Source organism: Amblyraja radiata, chromosome 14 (genome assembly GCF_010909765.2).
Source record: "Amblyraja radiata isolate CabotCenter1 chromosome 14, sAmbRad1.1.pri, whole genome shotgun sequence".
Taxonomy (NCBI): domain Eukaryota; kingdom Metazoa; phylum Chordata; class Chondrichthyes; order Rajiformes; family Rajidae; genus Amblyraja; species Amblyraja radiata.
In genome coordinates this window covers 52,905,433-52,922,520 of record NC_045969.1, presented here as the reverse complement: position 1 = coordinate 52,922,520, position 17,088 = coordinate 52,905,433, and the positions used below count along the sequence as shown (strand labels likewise).

The 17,088-nt window shown below is 44.0% G+C and overlaps 1 protein-coding gene across 1 annotated transcript in view; it reads right to left on the bottom strand.

The window, feature by feature from the left end:
- Positions 1 to 440: 440 nt before the first annotated feature.
- Positions 441 to 17,088, bottom strand: part of zpld1 (zona pellucida like domain containing 1) — a 41,769-nt gene continuing 25,121 nt past the window's right edge. Inside the window, exons 8-10 of the mRNA XM_033033361.1 lie at positions 15,400 to 15,514; positions 12,012 to 12,041; positions 441 to 618 (exon numbers count right to left, since the gene is read on the bottom strand). Of these exons, the coding sequence (XP_032889252.1) occupies positions 446 to 618; positions 12,012 to 12,041; positions 15,400 to 15,514 (318 nt within the window). The 3' untranslated portion in view covers positions 441 to 445. The remainder of the gene's footprint in view (positions 619 to 12,011; positions 12,042 to 15,399; positions 15,515 to 17,088) is intronic.

The window sequence follows — 17,088 nt, the reverse complement described above, 5'->3', positions numbered from 1 at the left end:
ATTAACCAATTAACTTACTAATCTTTGGGATGTGGAAGGAAACCAGAGCACCCAGTGAAAACCCAGGCCATCATGCGGAGAACGTGCAAACTCCACAGAGACAGCACCAAGTGTCAGATAAGGAACAAACCTGGGTCGCTGGAGTTGTGAGGCAGTCAGATCTACATGCTCTTTTCATCCTTTCCCAATCCAGATCTTACCAAAGAAATAAGACACTTCCTTCAAAATATAACTTAATATTTTTGGGGAATCATTTTCTTATCTGCTACTGTACTATGGTGAGAAATGTAAATACAATTACAAATAGTTCTAGTAGACTTCTAGGGAGCTAATTTTTGTGATAAAGATCATAAGCCTAAGTTAGATTCGTAAAGGAAATCTCATAATGTATTGCCGTATAATATCAGCTGCATTATGTAGATAAAGTAGACGTGTTCCGAGCTAGCTAGTTAAAAACAGGGTTTCGGATTCCAGAACGAGCATGATCAGTTTTCAGCTTCCTATTGAGAATGACTGACGTGATAAAAAAGGAAATGCTCATCGCCCCGAGAATAACAATTCCAGAAACTAATGCACTTGTCGCAGAGTTGAAATGAAAGGCAGATTTTCCCATGTATCCTATAAAGAAAATTGAAAACATGTCAGAATTGTTCAATATTTTTCAAAATATTTGCTATTCTAATAGTAAAGTAAATTGTGATGTTTAACCTTCTACAGATGTACCCTGGAAAACATACTGTCAGATTGCATCACAGCTTGATTTGGGAACAGGTCTGCCCAAGACCACAATAAATAGTAGAGAGTTGGAGATGTAGCCCAGCCCAGCAAGCACACCAGATTTTCCACTACAGGTGCACAACCTTTTATCCGGAGTTCCGGAAACCGAAAAGCTCCGAAAACCGGACATTTTTTCCAGGATGTAGTCTGCACACCAAAGCTCGCGTTTGGCGCCAAACTTGACCCGAAACGACCCACGGTTAACCCAGATCTGTACTACTGTAGCGGCTGCCTCCTCCCCGGAGACCGGGGAGACACTTAAACATCTGTAAATCATTGCTTAAATGTTAGTCAGTTAGTTTGGAGGGCTTTTATGTGAAGGGGGGGGGGGGGTGGGAAGGGGGAAACTTTAATTCTTAGTCCCCTACCTGGTCGGAGAGGCGGGGAGCGGGCAATGCCTTACCGGGTCGCCGTGCAGTAAGCTCCGGAGCGCTGTGGCCGCCGACTCCCAACATCGCGGAGCTGGGGCTGCGGGCGTCCGGCCGCGGGTGGCGCCGGTTGTAGCTCCGACCCCGGCAACTCTACCCCTGGCTGCGCGGCGCTCCAAATCCAGCGCGGCCCGCGGCCGGACGCCCGCAGACCCAGCTCCGCGATGTTGTGTGTCGGCGGCCACAGCGCTCCGGTGCTTACCGCACGGCGACCCGGTAAGGCATTGCCCGCTCCCCGCTGGTATCCCAGCGCTGCGACGCCGCCGACTCACAACATCGTGGAGCTGGGGCTGCGGGCGTCCGGCCGCGGATTTGGAGCGCCGCGCAGCCAGGGGTAGAGTTGCCGGGGTCGGAGCTCCAACCGGCGCCGCCCGCGGCCGGACGCCCGCAGTCCCCAGCTCCGCGATGTTGGGAGTCAGTGGCCACAGCGCTCTGGAGCTTACTGCACGGCGACCCGGTAAGGCATTGCCCGCTCCCCGACCAGGTAGGGGACTAAGAGTTAAAGTTTCCCCCTTCACCCCCCCCCCCCACATAAAATCCCTCCAAACTAACTGACTAATATTTAAGCAATGATTTATAATAATTCCCCGGTCTCCGGGGAGGAGGCAGCCGCTCCAGACTTTTCAAGCCGCCCGCGCTACCTACCTAATCTATGCTAAAAATCTTCCATTCGGAAATCCGAAAAATTCCGAAATTCCGAAATTCAAGAATATGTGCAGGAGGAGGCTATTCGGCCCTTCGAGCCAGCACCGCCATTCATTGTGATCATGGCTGATCGTCCCCTATCAATAATCCGTGCCTGCCTTCTCCCCATATCCCTTGACTACACTAGCCCCTAAAGCTCTATCTAACTCTCTCTTAAATCCATTCAGTGACTTGGCCTCCACTGCCCTCTGTGGCAGGGAATTCCATAAATTCACAACTCTCTGGGTGAAAATGTTTTTTCTCACCTCAGTCTTAAATGACCTCCCCTTTATTCTAAGACTGTGGCCCCTGGTTCTGGACTCGCCCAACATTGGGAACATTTTTCCTGCATCTAGCTTGTCCAGTCCTTTTATAATTTTATATGTTTCTATAAGATCCCCCCTCATCTTTCTAAACTCCAGTGAATATAAGCCTAGTCTTTTCAATCTTTCCTCATATGACTGTCCCGCCATCCCAGGTATCAATCTCGTGACTCCATCTATAGTTCATGCTGCCTCAGAAAAGCACCCAACATAATCAAAGGCTTGTCCCGCCCCAGTCATTCCTTCTTCTCCCTGCTCCCATCAGGCAGAAGATACAGACAGGGCCGGTGCTAGGAATTGCGGGGCCCAATTAGAAAATTGATGGCGGGGCCCCTACTCTAGAAAAGTAAAAATTTATGTATGTTTATATTTCGTGTAGTATGCTCGTCTTTAACCAAAAAAAACATTAAATGCTTGATATACTAAAATTTTGAAAAACTATATGAAAGTGTCACACATCTAATAAAATGAGCGGCACTTTGAAAGATTGAATGTGTGTGTGTGTGTGTGTGTGTGTGTGTGTGTTTATGAGTGTATGCGATTGTGTCTCTGTGTCTGTGTGACTGAGTGTGTGTGTTTGTGTGTATGCGTCTGTGTGTGTGCGTGCATGGCCGGCCTTAGGGGGTTTAAACGGTTTAGAGATGTTTAGAGGGCTTCAGATGGGTTCAGGTGTGTTTACAATTGTTTAGAGGGGAATAGGGGGGCTAGAGGGGGTTTAGAGGTGTTCAGAGGGTCCCAGAGGGGTTTAGAGATGTTATAAGCTCCCCGTGAGAAATTGTATTTCTCTGAAATTGAAGATAGACATAAAGCTGGATTAACTCAGCAGACAGGCAGCGCAGCGACTCTGGAGAGAAGACCCTTCTTCAGACCGAACTGAACTCGCGTCGGTGAGAGAACTTGTGATTGTCTGAAGAAGGGTCTCGACCAGAAACACAACCCTCTCCCCAGAGCCGCTGCCCGTCCCGCTGAGCCACCTTCAACTTCAGAGCCAAACAAAAAACGCAGAGTGCTGGAGGAACTCAGCGGGCCAGGCGAATGCCTCACCAGCTGAGTTTCTCCAGCATTTTTGTCTACCGCTAAACATCAATGATTCCGGGAATGCTGAGGGGACAGGGTGATAGAGAGGGAGTAGGAGAGCTAGAGAGAGACGAGACGGGGAGCGGGAGAGAGAGCGCGAGAGAAAGAGGGAGGGAGGAAGAGAGCAAAACACAGAGAGACACAACGTGGGTCGGTAGGTGAATGACTAACCTGCACACCAGGAAGAAGCCCCTTCTCGTGGTCCGGGGCCCTCACTCATGATGGTGAGTTAAATGAAATTCTCAACGTGTCATCGATCTACATTCCTCAGTAATGTAATTGTGTTTTAAACAAGTATTAATGACGCCGCGTGAATTTTATTCAAAGGAACACGGCGTCATTAAATGAGTCTGAAGAAGGGTTTCAGCCCGAAACGTCGCCTATTTCCTTGGCTCCATAGATGCTGCTGCACCCGCTGAGTTTCCCCAGCAATTTTGTGTACCTTCGATATTCCAGCATCTGCAGTTCCCTTTTGAACACGGCGTCATTAATACTTGTTCAAAACACTATAACATTTACTGAGGAATGTGGATAGATGCAGATTCATGACATTCGCATAACAAGGTGTTAACTACTTACCGTTAAGAAGTGCTAACAGCACTAGTTAACAAATCGTTTGTGTATGATGGCCGTGCAGCGGTTGTTATGCATGTTCGTTTAAAAAAAATCCGGATGGCGAATTTAAAAAAATATTTATTAAACAAAGAGAATTCGTATTTCCGTACGAAATACTGAACATTAGTGTGGGGCCCCCATTAGGCACGGGGCCCAATTGGGAGCAATCGGTCAAATCGGCTTAACGCCGGCCCTGGATACAGAAGCTTGAAAGCGTGCACCATCAGACTCAGGAACAGCTGCTTCCCTTCTAAAATCATGCTTCCGAATCATGTGGTCTACCATAAGCAAGGGAACTGTCCGATTCACTTCTACCCCACTGTGGATTTCATATTTTGCCCATGGAACTGAAGTGCTACAATACTGAAAACTATATTCGGTACTGTATCTTCCCCTTTGCTCAACCTATTGTGCCTAGTCCAATGACGTACATGTTTGTAGCTTCTTTAAATTGTCTCTAGTGTGTAGGATAGTGCTGGTAGATGGGGTGATATCTGGTCTGCCTAGAGTCGGTGGGCTGATGGGCCCATTTCCACACTGTATCTCTAAAATCCAAAATCTATTGTACTTGAGTTTGACTTGATTGCATTTACAGTATGTACAGTGTTATCTGATCTGATTGGACAGCATGCAAACAAAGCTTTTCACCGTACCTTGTTACATATGACAATAATAAACCTAAACTAGGATTCTACTTCAGTTTTAAGGCCATTCTACTGTTTTAAAAACACAACCTTATACTTTATAGTTTACACTAATTTGACTTGGAGGTGGACGTAGAGTAAAAAACAGAAAAGTAGACTATTATCTGAATGGTGGCCGATTAGGAAAAGGGGAGATGCAACGAGACCTGGGTGTCATGGTACACCAGTCATTGAAAGTAGGAATGCAGGTGCAGCAGGCAGTGAAGAAAGCAAATGGTATGTTAGCATTCATAGCAAAAGGATTTGAGTATAAGAGCAGGGAGGTTCTACTACTAAGGGTCTTGGTGAGACCACACCTGGAGTATTGCGTACAGTTTTGGTCTCCTAATCTGAGGAAAGACATTCTTGCCATAGAGGGAGTACAGAGAAGGTTCACCAGACTGATTCCTGGGATGGCAGGACTTTCATATGAAGAAAGACTGGATAGACTCGGCTTGTACACGCTGGAATTCAGAAGATTGAGGGGGGATCATATAGAAACTTACAAAATTCTTAAGGGGTTGGACAGGCTAGATGCAGGAAGATTATTCCCGATGTTGGGGAAGTCCAGAACTAGGGGTCACAGTTTAAGGATAAGAGGGAAGTCTTTTAGGACCGAGATGAGAAAATTATTTATTACACAGAGAGTGGTGAATCTGTGGAATTTTACTTCGGAGTCACATGAGTGGGAGATTACGATATTATTTGGATGCATGGAATAAGTTAACTACCGACACTTATATTCTAAGCATTATCCAGGGTTATACCATAGAATTTATACAAAAACATAACCCTCCAGTTCAGCATGTACCGAACCGAATGTTCGTGCTCACAGGCATAGAAAAATCTAAAGCACATGCTGAATTACAGCGGCTATATAAAAAAGGAGTAATTGAGAAAACCCAACACGAATCACAGGAATTCGTGTCCAACATCTTTATAAAAAACAAGAAAGATGGTGGTTGCCGCATCATCATCGATTTGACTACTTTGAATACGTTTGTACAATATATTCATTTCAAGTTACTGCTAAGCAATTGATTTCCGAAGGCTACTACATGGCTAGCATACTACATGGCAAGCATCGTTTTAAAAGATGCTTACTATACAGTACCCACAAGAGGTGACCACAGATGTTATTTAAAATTCAACTGGATGGGTCAGCAATGAAATACAGGGCACTACCTAGTGGTCTAACATCAGCCCCCAGGCTGTTCACAAAAATTTTGAAACCAGCCCTAGCGTTACTGCGGAAACAAAAACACATGGTAATGGCATATTTAGATGACATACTTATTGTTGGCAAAACTTTGGAATTGGCTAAACAAGCGGTAACAGCCACAAAACAATTGTTTGAAAAACTGGGGTTTATCATCCATCCAGTTAAGTCTAAATTAACGCCTTCAACAAAAATGGATTATGTGGGGTTCACCATTAACTCAGTTCTCATGTCAGTGACTTTGTCGAAAGAAAAGGTTACAGCCTTAATAGAGGCTTGTAGCGAAATCATTGACATCACCAAACCATCCATTAGACTGGTAGCTAGAATAATTGGGAAGATAGTGGCTGCATTTCCAGCCACTCAATTCGGACCTTTACACTATCGAAATTTACAGAGAGCAAAAATAAGAGCACTCAAAATTAATGGTGGCCATTTTGACAGACCAATGAAGCTACCAACAGAGGCCATAATGGAACTAAAATGGTGGGAACATAACATCAGGTATTGTTCCAATCCAATAATTATCATCAACCCGTCTATGGTACTACAAACTGATGCCAGTACACTTGGTTGGGGTGCTACCAATTCCATCTCCAGCTGTAACAAATCGACATCATGTGACAATCTGGCCAACACAATTTGGCAATGGTGTATCCAGAGAGATATTTGGATATCAGCTACCTACTTACCAGGTAAACTAAATTTAGTGGCAGACACCAGGTCACGCAAATTCAATGAAAACACTGAATGGATGTTGGATAAAAATGTATTTGCTGAAATTACAGCATGGTATGGAACACCAGATATCGATCTTTTCGCATCCAGGCTCAATCACCAGTTATCAAATTATGTTTCATGGGAACCAGACCTGGGGCAGCGGCAACAGATGCATTTTCGCTGCATTGGGGGAAATTGTTTATTTATGCATTCCCTCCTTTCTGCCTCATCAGTCGGGTATTAAGGAAAATACAGCAAGACTCTGCGTCTGGTATTTTGATAGTACCCGATTGGCCTACTCAACCATGGTTCCCGGTGATACTAGACATGGTATTAGAACCATGCATCACCATCCATCATAGACCTAATTTACTGGTCCATCCGGTAACAAAGGAAAGATCACCCACAGATCTATGAACATCCCGTCTGTTCTGGAATTCCTGGCAAGCCTCCATTACGATGAGAGGCTCAGTCATAGTGCCATCAACTGCGCCAGAAGTGCTCTGTCAACATACCTGTGGCAAGGAACAGAGCGGCATTCTGTTGGGACACACCCTGGTAACCAAACTCATGAGGGGCATTTTAATGTTAATCCCCCAAGAATCAGGTACTCCCAAATATGGGATGTGAGCATTGCAATGTTGGAGCCCCACAGGGAACGGTTCTGGCCCTGTTCCTCTTCACCCTGTATACAGCAGACTTTAACTATAAGTCTGACATATGCCACGTACAGAAATATTCAGATGATACAGCGATTGTGGCATGTGTAAGGAACGGGCAGGAGGAGGAATACAGGAACTTGACCAGTGCCTTTTGTGCCTGGAGTGAAGAGAACTGTCTCATCCTGAACACAACTAAGACTAAAGAGATGGTTGTTAACTTTGGCAGGTCCAATCTCCCCCTTCAGCCGGTCAACGCTGCAGGGGATGACATTGAGGTGGTGCAGACATATAAATACCTTGGAGTGCACCTTGATAACAAACTGGACTGGTCTGTCAACTCTGACTCCCTCTACAAAAAAGGCCAGAGCAGACTCATTTTCCTCAGAAGGCTCAAATCCTTCAATGTGTGTAATGAAATGCTGCACATGTTTTACAACACGGTGGTTGCAAGTGTTATTTTCTATGCTGTTGTCTGCTGGGGCAACAGCATTAGTGCAAAAAACAACAAGAAGCTGGTCAAACTGGTTAAACGAGCTAACTCAGTGCTGGAGGGGAGAGTAGACTCTGGGATGGATGTGCTTGAGAGGCGTATGAGGCACAAGGTGCAGGTCATCCTGAAAAACCCCGGGCATCCCCTCCATGTAATTCTGGAGAGTCAAAAGAGCACTCGGAACAACAACCGGCTCCTCTCCCTGCCCTGTAGAATGGAGCGGTTCAGGAGATCCTTCACCCCTGCAGCCATTAGATTTTATAATTCGGACCGCTAGGCTGTAGGGGGATGCATTTTGCAATTTTTAATTTTTAACTGTTAATTATTGGTCTTTTTAAGTATTTATTGCTCTCAGGTAGTGTCCACATTGTATTCTATGTATTTTCTGTCTGCGTTCGTTTTGAATCTGTGGGTTTGTTGGTTGGGGGCCTCTGGACATCTGAATTTCCCTGAGGGGATCAATAAAGTATTTATTATTATTATTATTATTATTATTATTATTTACTGACCATGTTAAGAAACTGGTCTCCAGCTACAGCTCTGTCCCTACAGAAACTGACTATGAAACAGTCATGCTGATGGCCTTGGTCACGGCACAAAGCGTCCAGTCACTACAGAACCTAAGGCTGGACAACATGACTATTTCATCTGGAAATTTAACTTTTCACTTCAATTAATTAGTCAAACAGAACAGACAGGGGTCAGCAGGCCTAAAAACAGAATTCAGGGCATACCCGACAGATGATCGTCTCTGTATTGTAACACACTTACTATTATACATGGAGTATACTAAGATCATCAGAGGGAAAGAAATGTCACTTTTAATCAGCTACAAACAGCCACTCAAAACAGTGACAGTCCAGACCATCTCTAGATGGCTAAAACAGGTCCTAATAAGGCTGGAGTAGACACTAGCATTTTAAATCTCACTCCACCAGGGCTGCCGCTACATCGGCAGCTATGAAGTTGGATGTTCCTATGGACCAAATCCTCAAGACAGCAGGATGGTCAACGGAGAAAACTTTCCAATGATTTTATAACAAACCAGTCGTTAAACCTGGAACATTTGCAGAAACAATTTTAAGTTCTGTAATATAATTTACCCCATAAATAGGGGCTATAATTTGGTGTTAATATATTTATCGTTGGGTTTTCAATATCGTATTGATGTCTAATGATGTTAACACTATTCTCCCCATAATCAAGGCAGATGTGATGCATGGACTCGTTTCCACGGCATGAAATCACAGAGCTTTAAAATCTTCACGTAGTCACTCACGTGACTCCGAAGTAAAATAGTAAGATTAAACGAGAACTTACCAGTTTGAAGTTTGATCGTTATTTTGTGAGGAGTAACGTTGAGGGATTACGTGCCCTCCGCTCCCACCCTTGATCATATACTCAACTGGTATCTCTTCTCTAATCTTACTATGTTTAGTCATTACCGTTATCTGTGATTTCACACCGCTGCTTTGAAGAATGACACGCATGCGTCCTGGCGGGGTTCTTCACGTAATCCCTCAACGTTACTCCTCACAAAATAACGATCAAACTTCAAACTGGTAAGTTCTCGTTTAATCTTACTATTCTCTGCCACAGAAGGTAGTTGAGGCCAGTTCATTGGCTATATTTAACAGGGAGTTAGATGTGGCCCTTGTGGCTAAAGGGATCAGGGGGTATGGAGAGAAGGCAGGGATGAGATACTGAGTTGGATGATCAGCCATGATCATATGGAATGGCGGTGCAGGCTCGAAGGGCCGAATGGCCTACTCCTGCACCTATTTTCTATGTTTCTATGTTTCTATGACTGGGAGATATTTTAATTGCGCACTGTAATAAAATAATCTTGCATCCCTCTGGAAAAGTGAGAGACTGAGAGCAAAATGTCTCCTGCTTCTATGTTGCTCAGATTTATAGTCAGACACATGGTGAGTCGGGCCATGAAAACTGCGTGAATCACCCCCACATGTCACTGCTTTGAATTATCTCCGTAATTAGTTCTAGATTGCATCACAGCTTGATGTGGGATCAGGTCTGCCCAAGACCACAATAAATTGCAGAGTTGTAAATGTAGCCCAGTCATGACAAATACATTCATATTTGATCATTTCCACCAAACTAATTACCTTCCCCACCCTATTTAAGTATTTCTTTATTATTCGCCTTAAACTCCTAATACAAGCAACTCCCAACTTGTTATTTCTTCCTGAGTAAAGAAATGTCCATTGATTTCCATACTTCTTGATTATCTTGTATTGATGTACTTCAGTTGGTTTTTCTCTGTTTCATAGACATGCATGCTGCACAATACAGACGCACATTTGTTCAGTTACATAGAGTAATTATTACATTTATATTCCTAAACCTCTTTGCTCCTTTGCTACTTTATGTGTTACTTTCCAGCTTCCTTCATTTCCTGCCAGAAGGAGGTTATAAAACTAATCAACTTTTTCCATTTTTCAAGTTTTATTTAATGCCTCCTTTGCAGTTTGTTGCACCCTTCCTCATTTATAATGATGATCCCTTCCATTTCAGTGTAATCTTCACGCTGATTCTGAAAATCTACTTGTTAATATAAGCTGTGAGCAACAGTGGCAGCAGCGATAAGCCTTTTGGAAGCCCACCTTCCCTCTTCTGACTCTGGAAGCAGTTGTGATTAACATCTCCTGTTTTCCATCTTTCAACCCTGTTCTGCTATTTTTTTTACCCCATACATTAAGTGCTACCTAAACAAAAGACTTTTAGATTAATTACATTTATTAAATTACCCTCACCTACCATACTTGTCAGAAATTCATCTCTCCCATTGGTATGAAGCATGCAAAACGGTCAGTAGTTCACCCAAATGAACACCACAGAGTGGGGTCATGACTTTGCAGTTCACTCGATTTAAGTCAATAGAATGAATCCCAGAGGCAGAGCATAACTTGTTAATCAATGTGTGGCATGAGTACTGTTGATGCTGAGGATAAGGTTGCCTCCTCTTCATTTGCTTCTACTATTGGGACGCCAGGAGCTTTGCACGATTGGCAGCCCCGCCAACAGTCTGTTATTTTTATCTTTACATTTTTTTTTTAGTGTGTGTTAAAAGTTTGTGTAAATGTTCTCCGGTTTATTTTATGTGGGGGGAGGGGGAGGGGGTGGGGATCGGGGGAAAGTTTTCTTTTTTCAATCTCTTCCCTTGCCGGAGATGCGATTGTTTTCCAGGTCGCATCTCCGGTCGCTCTGCGGTCTACCATCGATGGAGCTGGAGGCCTCTTCGGACTGACTTGAGCCCCACCGCGGGGCATGGACTTAACATCGGAGCTGATCCCTTGCCTGGGATCGCTCCAACTGCGGCCTGCGGACTTACCATCAAGAGCTCGCAGTCTCGGGAGAGGCCGAGACGGGAAGCTCCAACGTCGCAGGGGCTCGACCAGCCTCGACGCGGGGTTAGATCGCCGACGCGGGAGAGCTGACATCCCCTGATGCAGGATCTGATCACACCGATGCGGAGGGCAAACGCCATCGGCTACGGGAATCAAGATCGTCCCGTCAACGGAGAGCTCGAGGCCCCCGACCGCGGAAGAGCAGAGAAGGGAAGAGATTTTAACTTTTTTTCGCCTTCCATCACAGTGAGGAATGTGGAGGAGTCACAATGGTTGATGTTTATGTTAAAATGTATTTTATGTGTTCCGTTGCTTTTTATTTGTATGACTGACTTGGCAAATGAAATTCCTCGTATGTTGCAAAACATACTTGGCTAATAAAGTATTATTGTGATTGTGATTGTGACCATCTGCAGGGTGTGGATGGACGTATCAGGAAATAGGTTCTCAAGAATAGTTTTCTCAGTTTAATATGTAAGGTACTGTGTAGCCAGTTTAATTTCCTGTTTCCCTGTGGCATTGGGAGATCAACAACTTCTTTTTTGAAACCTGGACCTCTGTGACACACATCGCGGCAAGAAAATCACTTTTTAAAGATTCTGTCAAAATGGGGCGTATTGAGATGGCTGAACACAGCCTCCGAATTTGATTGCAACAAAGGTGCAGAAATTGAAACCTACTCAAATCTGACCAAAACATTAATGTTCTCATGAAAATAAAAAAATGAAGGTGCTGTCAGAATGAAATGAGAACAGAATGTGTTCTAAACACTTAGCAGGTTATGCAGCATCTGTCAAAAGAAAAATAAGGTCAATGTTTCAAGTCAAAGATGATGGTCTTCAGTCCAAACTGTTAATTCCTGAATATCTACAAAGAGAGCAACATTTTCAGGCCAGAAATTCTTTTCAAAATACACCACACAGACAATTGCTCTCGCCCAAAATTTGCATCAAAACAAGACTTACCAACTTGTGATTTGTTTGCTGTTGTGTCATCTGTCAGTAACAAAAGAAAAGCAATATCAAACTAAACATTTATAAAATCTTAACGATTTGTACAGCAGTTAATGGGATCTATAAGAGCAGATGACTTGATATATTAATGGAAGTAAATGTTAGGTTAGGTGGTTGCAGACTCCAGGCGATGCGTCATTTTTACCCCAAAACTACCAAATGCTATTTATTTGTCCAGGTCTGATATTACGTTTAATAAAATGCATGTACAATTTTTGTAATCAGTGTAATCTTACTTAAGAACATCCATATTATTTTCTGGAAATGTCCAGATTGAAGCATCCATTGTGATACTGCAGTTCAATAATCGATCACCTATCAATGAATATAAATTACTCCTGAATGTAGATGGGCTGGTTAGTATGTTCGCAGGTGACACCAAGATTACTGGAGTTGTGGACGGTGAGAAAGGCTATCACTGTCAAGGATAACTGCGGGATATCGCTCACCTGCAGAAATGGGCAGAGAAATAGCAGATGGAGTTTAATCCGAGCAAGTGTGAGATGTTGCAGTTTGGGAGATTAAATGTAAAGGAATGGTATACGCTTGATGGCAAGATATTTGACAGAGGAATCTTAGGATCCAGGTCCATAGCTCTCTGAAAGTGGCAGTGCAACTAAATAAAGTGGTAAAGAAGGTGTATGGTATGCTTGCTGTCATTGATTCGGGCATTGAATGTAAGAGTCAGGAAGTCATGATGCTACTCCATCAGATTTTGTCTAGGCTGTAATTGGAGTATTGCATGCAGTTCTGGTCAGCCCATTACAGGATGGATGTGCAGGTTATGGAGCAGCTGCGGTTTACCAGAAGGGATTAGGGGATATTAGTTAATAGACAATAGACCAAGGGTTCCCAACCTGGGGTAAATTTAGCCTACCCAGGGAGTAAATCTGTTGAATCTGGATTTGTACATTTTTTTTTTCATTGAATGACTGTGTTTGGTTCTGGTATATCGGTATATGTTCATCATTAGTTGTTCATAAATAAGTGAAATAACATTGTTATGTGCTATTAAACTTGCCAGGGGTAAACAGGACAAAAAAGGTTGGGAACCCCTGCAATAGACAATAGGTGCAAGAGTAGGCCATACAGCCCTTCAAACCAGCACCGCCATTCAATGTGATCATGGCTGATCATCCACAATCTGTATCCCGTTTCTGCCTTCTCCCCATATCTCCTGACTATCTTCAAGAGCCCTATCTAGCTCTCTCTTGAAAGTTTCCAGAGAACCGGCCTCCTCCGCCTTCTGAGGCAGAGAATTCCACAGACTCACAACTTTCTGTGTGAAAAAAGTGTTTCCTCATCTCCATTCTAAATGCCTTACCCTTATTCTTAAGCTGTGGCCCCTGGTTCTGGACTCCCCCAACATCGGGAACATGTTTCCTGCCTCTAGCATGTCCAAACCCTTAATAATCTTATATGTTTTAATAAGATTCCCTCTCATCCTTCTAAATTCCAGAATATACAAGCCCAGCCGCTCCATTCTCTCAGCATATCACAGTCCCGCCATCTTGGTATTAACCTTGTGAACCTACGCTGCATTATAGCAAGAATGTCCTTTCTCAAATTTGGAGACTAAAACTGTACACAATACTCCAGATGTGGTCTCACTAGGGCCCTGTACAATTGCAGAAGGACCTCTTTGCTCCTAAACTCAACTCCTTTTGTGATGAAGGCCAACATGCCATTCGCTTTCCTCACTGCCTGCTGTACCTGCATGCTTACTTTCATTGAGTGATGAACAACGACCCCCAGATCCCGTTGTACTTCCCCTTTTCCCAACTTGACACCATTTAGATAATAATCTTCTTTCCTGTTTTTGTTACCAAAGTGGATAACCTCACATTTATCCACATTAAACTGCATCTGCCATGCAGTTACAAGGAGTGGTTAGACAAATTTAGATTGTATTCTCAAAAATGCTGGGGGTTGAGGGGAGACCTTGAGATTGAGAATTTCATCATTCTGATCCATTTAATATAGGAGATTCCTCAATCTGATTAGTTCACCACACAAGTCCTATCTACGCTTTAGAGCGGACTGTAATCTCTCAACAGTTTCATGGGGGAGCATCTAGTAAAAAGCCCACAGTAGATCTTTGGATAAATAAGTGTAAGAAGATAAATGTAAGATGTTTGGCTGGCTGCAGATCCTGCTATTAGAACACACAAGCATCACTGAGAAACGAGTGGTACAATATGAAATAACGTTAATTAGCTATCACCAAAGATCATAACCTCAAAATCATTTAGATAGAAAATCAGATCCAATAGTATTAGCTGTGAGGAGGATGCTAGGAGGCTGCAAGGTGACTTGGATAGGCTGGGTGAGTAGGCAAATGCATGGCAGATGCAGTATAATGTGGATACATGTGAGGTTATCCACTTTGGTGGCAAAAACAGGAAAGTAGACTATTATGTAAATGGTGGCCGATTAGGAAAAGGGGAGATGCAACGAGACCTGGGTGTCATGGTACACCAGTCATTGAAAGTAGGCATGCAGGTGCAGCAGGCAGTGAAGAAAGCGAATGGTATGTTAGCATTCATAGCAAAAGGATTTGAGTATAGGAGCAGGGAGGTTCTACTGCAGTTGTACAGGGCCTTGGTGAGACCACACCTGGAGTATTGTGTACAGTTTTGGTCTCCAAATCTGAGGAAAGACATTCTTGCCATAGAGGGAGTACAGAGAAGGTTCACCAGACTGATTCCTGGGATGTCAGGACTTTCATATGAAGAAAGACTGGATAGACTCAGCTTATACTTGCTAGAATTTAGAAGATTGAGGGGGGATCTTATAGAAACTTACAAAATTCTTAAGGGGTTGGACAGGCTAGATGCAGGAAGACTGTTCCCGAATTTGGGGAAGTACTGGACAAGGGGTCACAGTTTAAGAATAAAGGGGAAATCCTTTAGGACCGAGATGAGGAAAACATTTTTCACACAGAGAGTGGTGAATCTCTGGAACTCCCTGTCACAGAAGGTAGTTGAGGCCAGTTCATTGGCTATATTTAAGAGGGAGTTAGATGTGGCCCTTGTGGCTAAAGGGATCAGGGGGTATGGAGAGAAGGCAGGTGCAGGATACTGAGTTGGATGATCAGCCATGATCATATTGAATGGCGGTGCAGGCTCGAAGGGCCGAATGGCCTACTCCTGCACCTATTTTCTATGTTTCTATCTATCTAATTTCTAAAGTGACTATGATGAGGGCTGTCCCATTAAAAAAAGTCTTCAAGTATTATTATGATCGGCAGGAATTTCCAGCTTACATGTTGCGATTGCTTGGGAAACTGAACTTACCCGAACGCTCGCTAACATTTGTTTGCTGCTTGTTTAAACCTTACCACTTTCACTCCTGGTGATAATAGGCCCGGCGGTGATAACTGCATTACCCGTGGAGCTGCGAGGGATGGAAGTAGTAACTTCCATTAAATCTCTTCGTTTCCTTTTGTAACAATCCTGTTAATTGAAATCAAAAATAATTTAATACAGTAGATTTTTTGTATTTCCAATGTAATCAATTAGTTGAGTTCCTTCACCCTTCTCCCCTTTCACCCATATCCCTCCCTCCAGCTTTAGATTTCACTCCTTTCCTTATCTGATACCCCCTGTGCCTTCTTTTTACCTCTAATCTTTGACACTAACCCCACCTATCCGCTAATCACCCTCCACTCACATGTATCCACCTATCACTTGCCAGGATTTGTCCCACTACCAGCTCTCTTTTCCACCTTTCTTCCCCATACTCCATCAGTCTGAAGAAGGTGGTCCTGACCGAAAATGTCGCCTAGCCATTCCCTCCACAGATGCTGCCTGACTCGTTGAGTTCCACCAGTACTTTGCTCTTGGCTCAAGATTCCAACATTTGCAGTTTCTTGTGTCATCGTTAATTAGTTATTCATTTTTGGTATCCCCATATCAGTTTTACATATCATTTCCCAAATCAGTAAGTCTGTAGAGGAGAACGTGCGGAACAAGACAATCCGAGTCTGCCCCAACTGGAAACCATGGATGAACCGTGACGGCCAAGACCATTGCGTATGTCAAACGATCTGGAGCGGTACAAGAAATCTTTCTATGATCTTCACAAACCCATCGGGGATGCCAAGAGAGAATACTGGGACTAACTTGAGTCCCAGTATAACTACTCAGACATCCATTAACTGTGGGAAGGCCTGAATACGATAGCGCAGGGGCCGCGGAGCGTTTTTGAAAGTGGGGTGGCTGAGCGATCACCGATCACCGACCTTGGGGGGAGGGTCCGGGAGGGGTAAGGACTTTTTGAAATTTGATGTGTTAAAATAATGTTTTAGTGCATCGTAGAAGTATGATTTCAATATTTTTTGTTTGAAGTATTTTTAAGATAATGTAGTGCCTACATGAGAGATAAGAGCTAAATTAAATTTTAGTTTGTTTCATGTGTGTGGCAGTGAAGGTGGGGAGGGAGGGTGGTTGGGGGAAACTGCAATTTTTTTCCCGTATCGTATCTCCGTCCGCACTGTGGCCTAACATTGAGTTGCCGGCCTTTGCTGGAGACCGACTTTGGGAGCTTCAGCCACGGGTGCCTGCGGACTTACCATCGTGGAGCTTGCAATCCTCTTACCAGGGATCGACATCACAGCTCCAACATCGTGGAGCTTGCGATCTCTGATTTGAGACCGACTTCGGGAACTCCAAGCCGCAGGAGCTTTGATCGCCTCGACGCGGGAGCTTCGACCGCCCCGGCTACGGATGGATCGACTGCCCAGACCGCGTGTATCCATCACAGTGTACAAGTATGTGGTACTTGTACACTGAGTGCGTTAACTATAGGCTACGCATGTCTAGCCAAAAAAGTGGGCGGGGTGCAGCCCCCCAGCCCCCCCCGGTTCCGTGGCCCATGTAAAGGGTTTCAAAACAAAGTCAAGCAACATCACCGGTGATGGAGTGGCCCTCTCTGATGAACTAAATGCATTCTATGGTTGCTTTGAGCAGAAGGTCAACAGCGCAATGACATCCATCCTGACAGACTTGAGTGTGCCTCTTCCCATGGA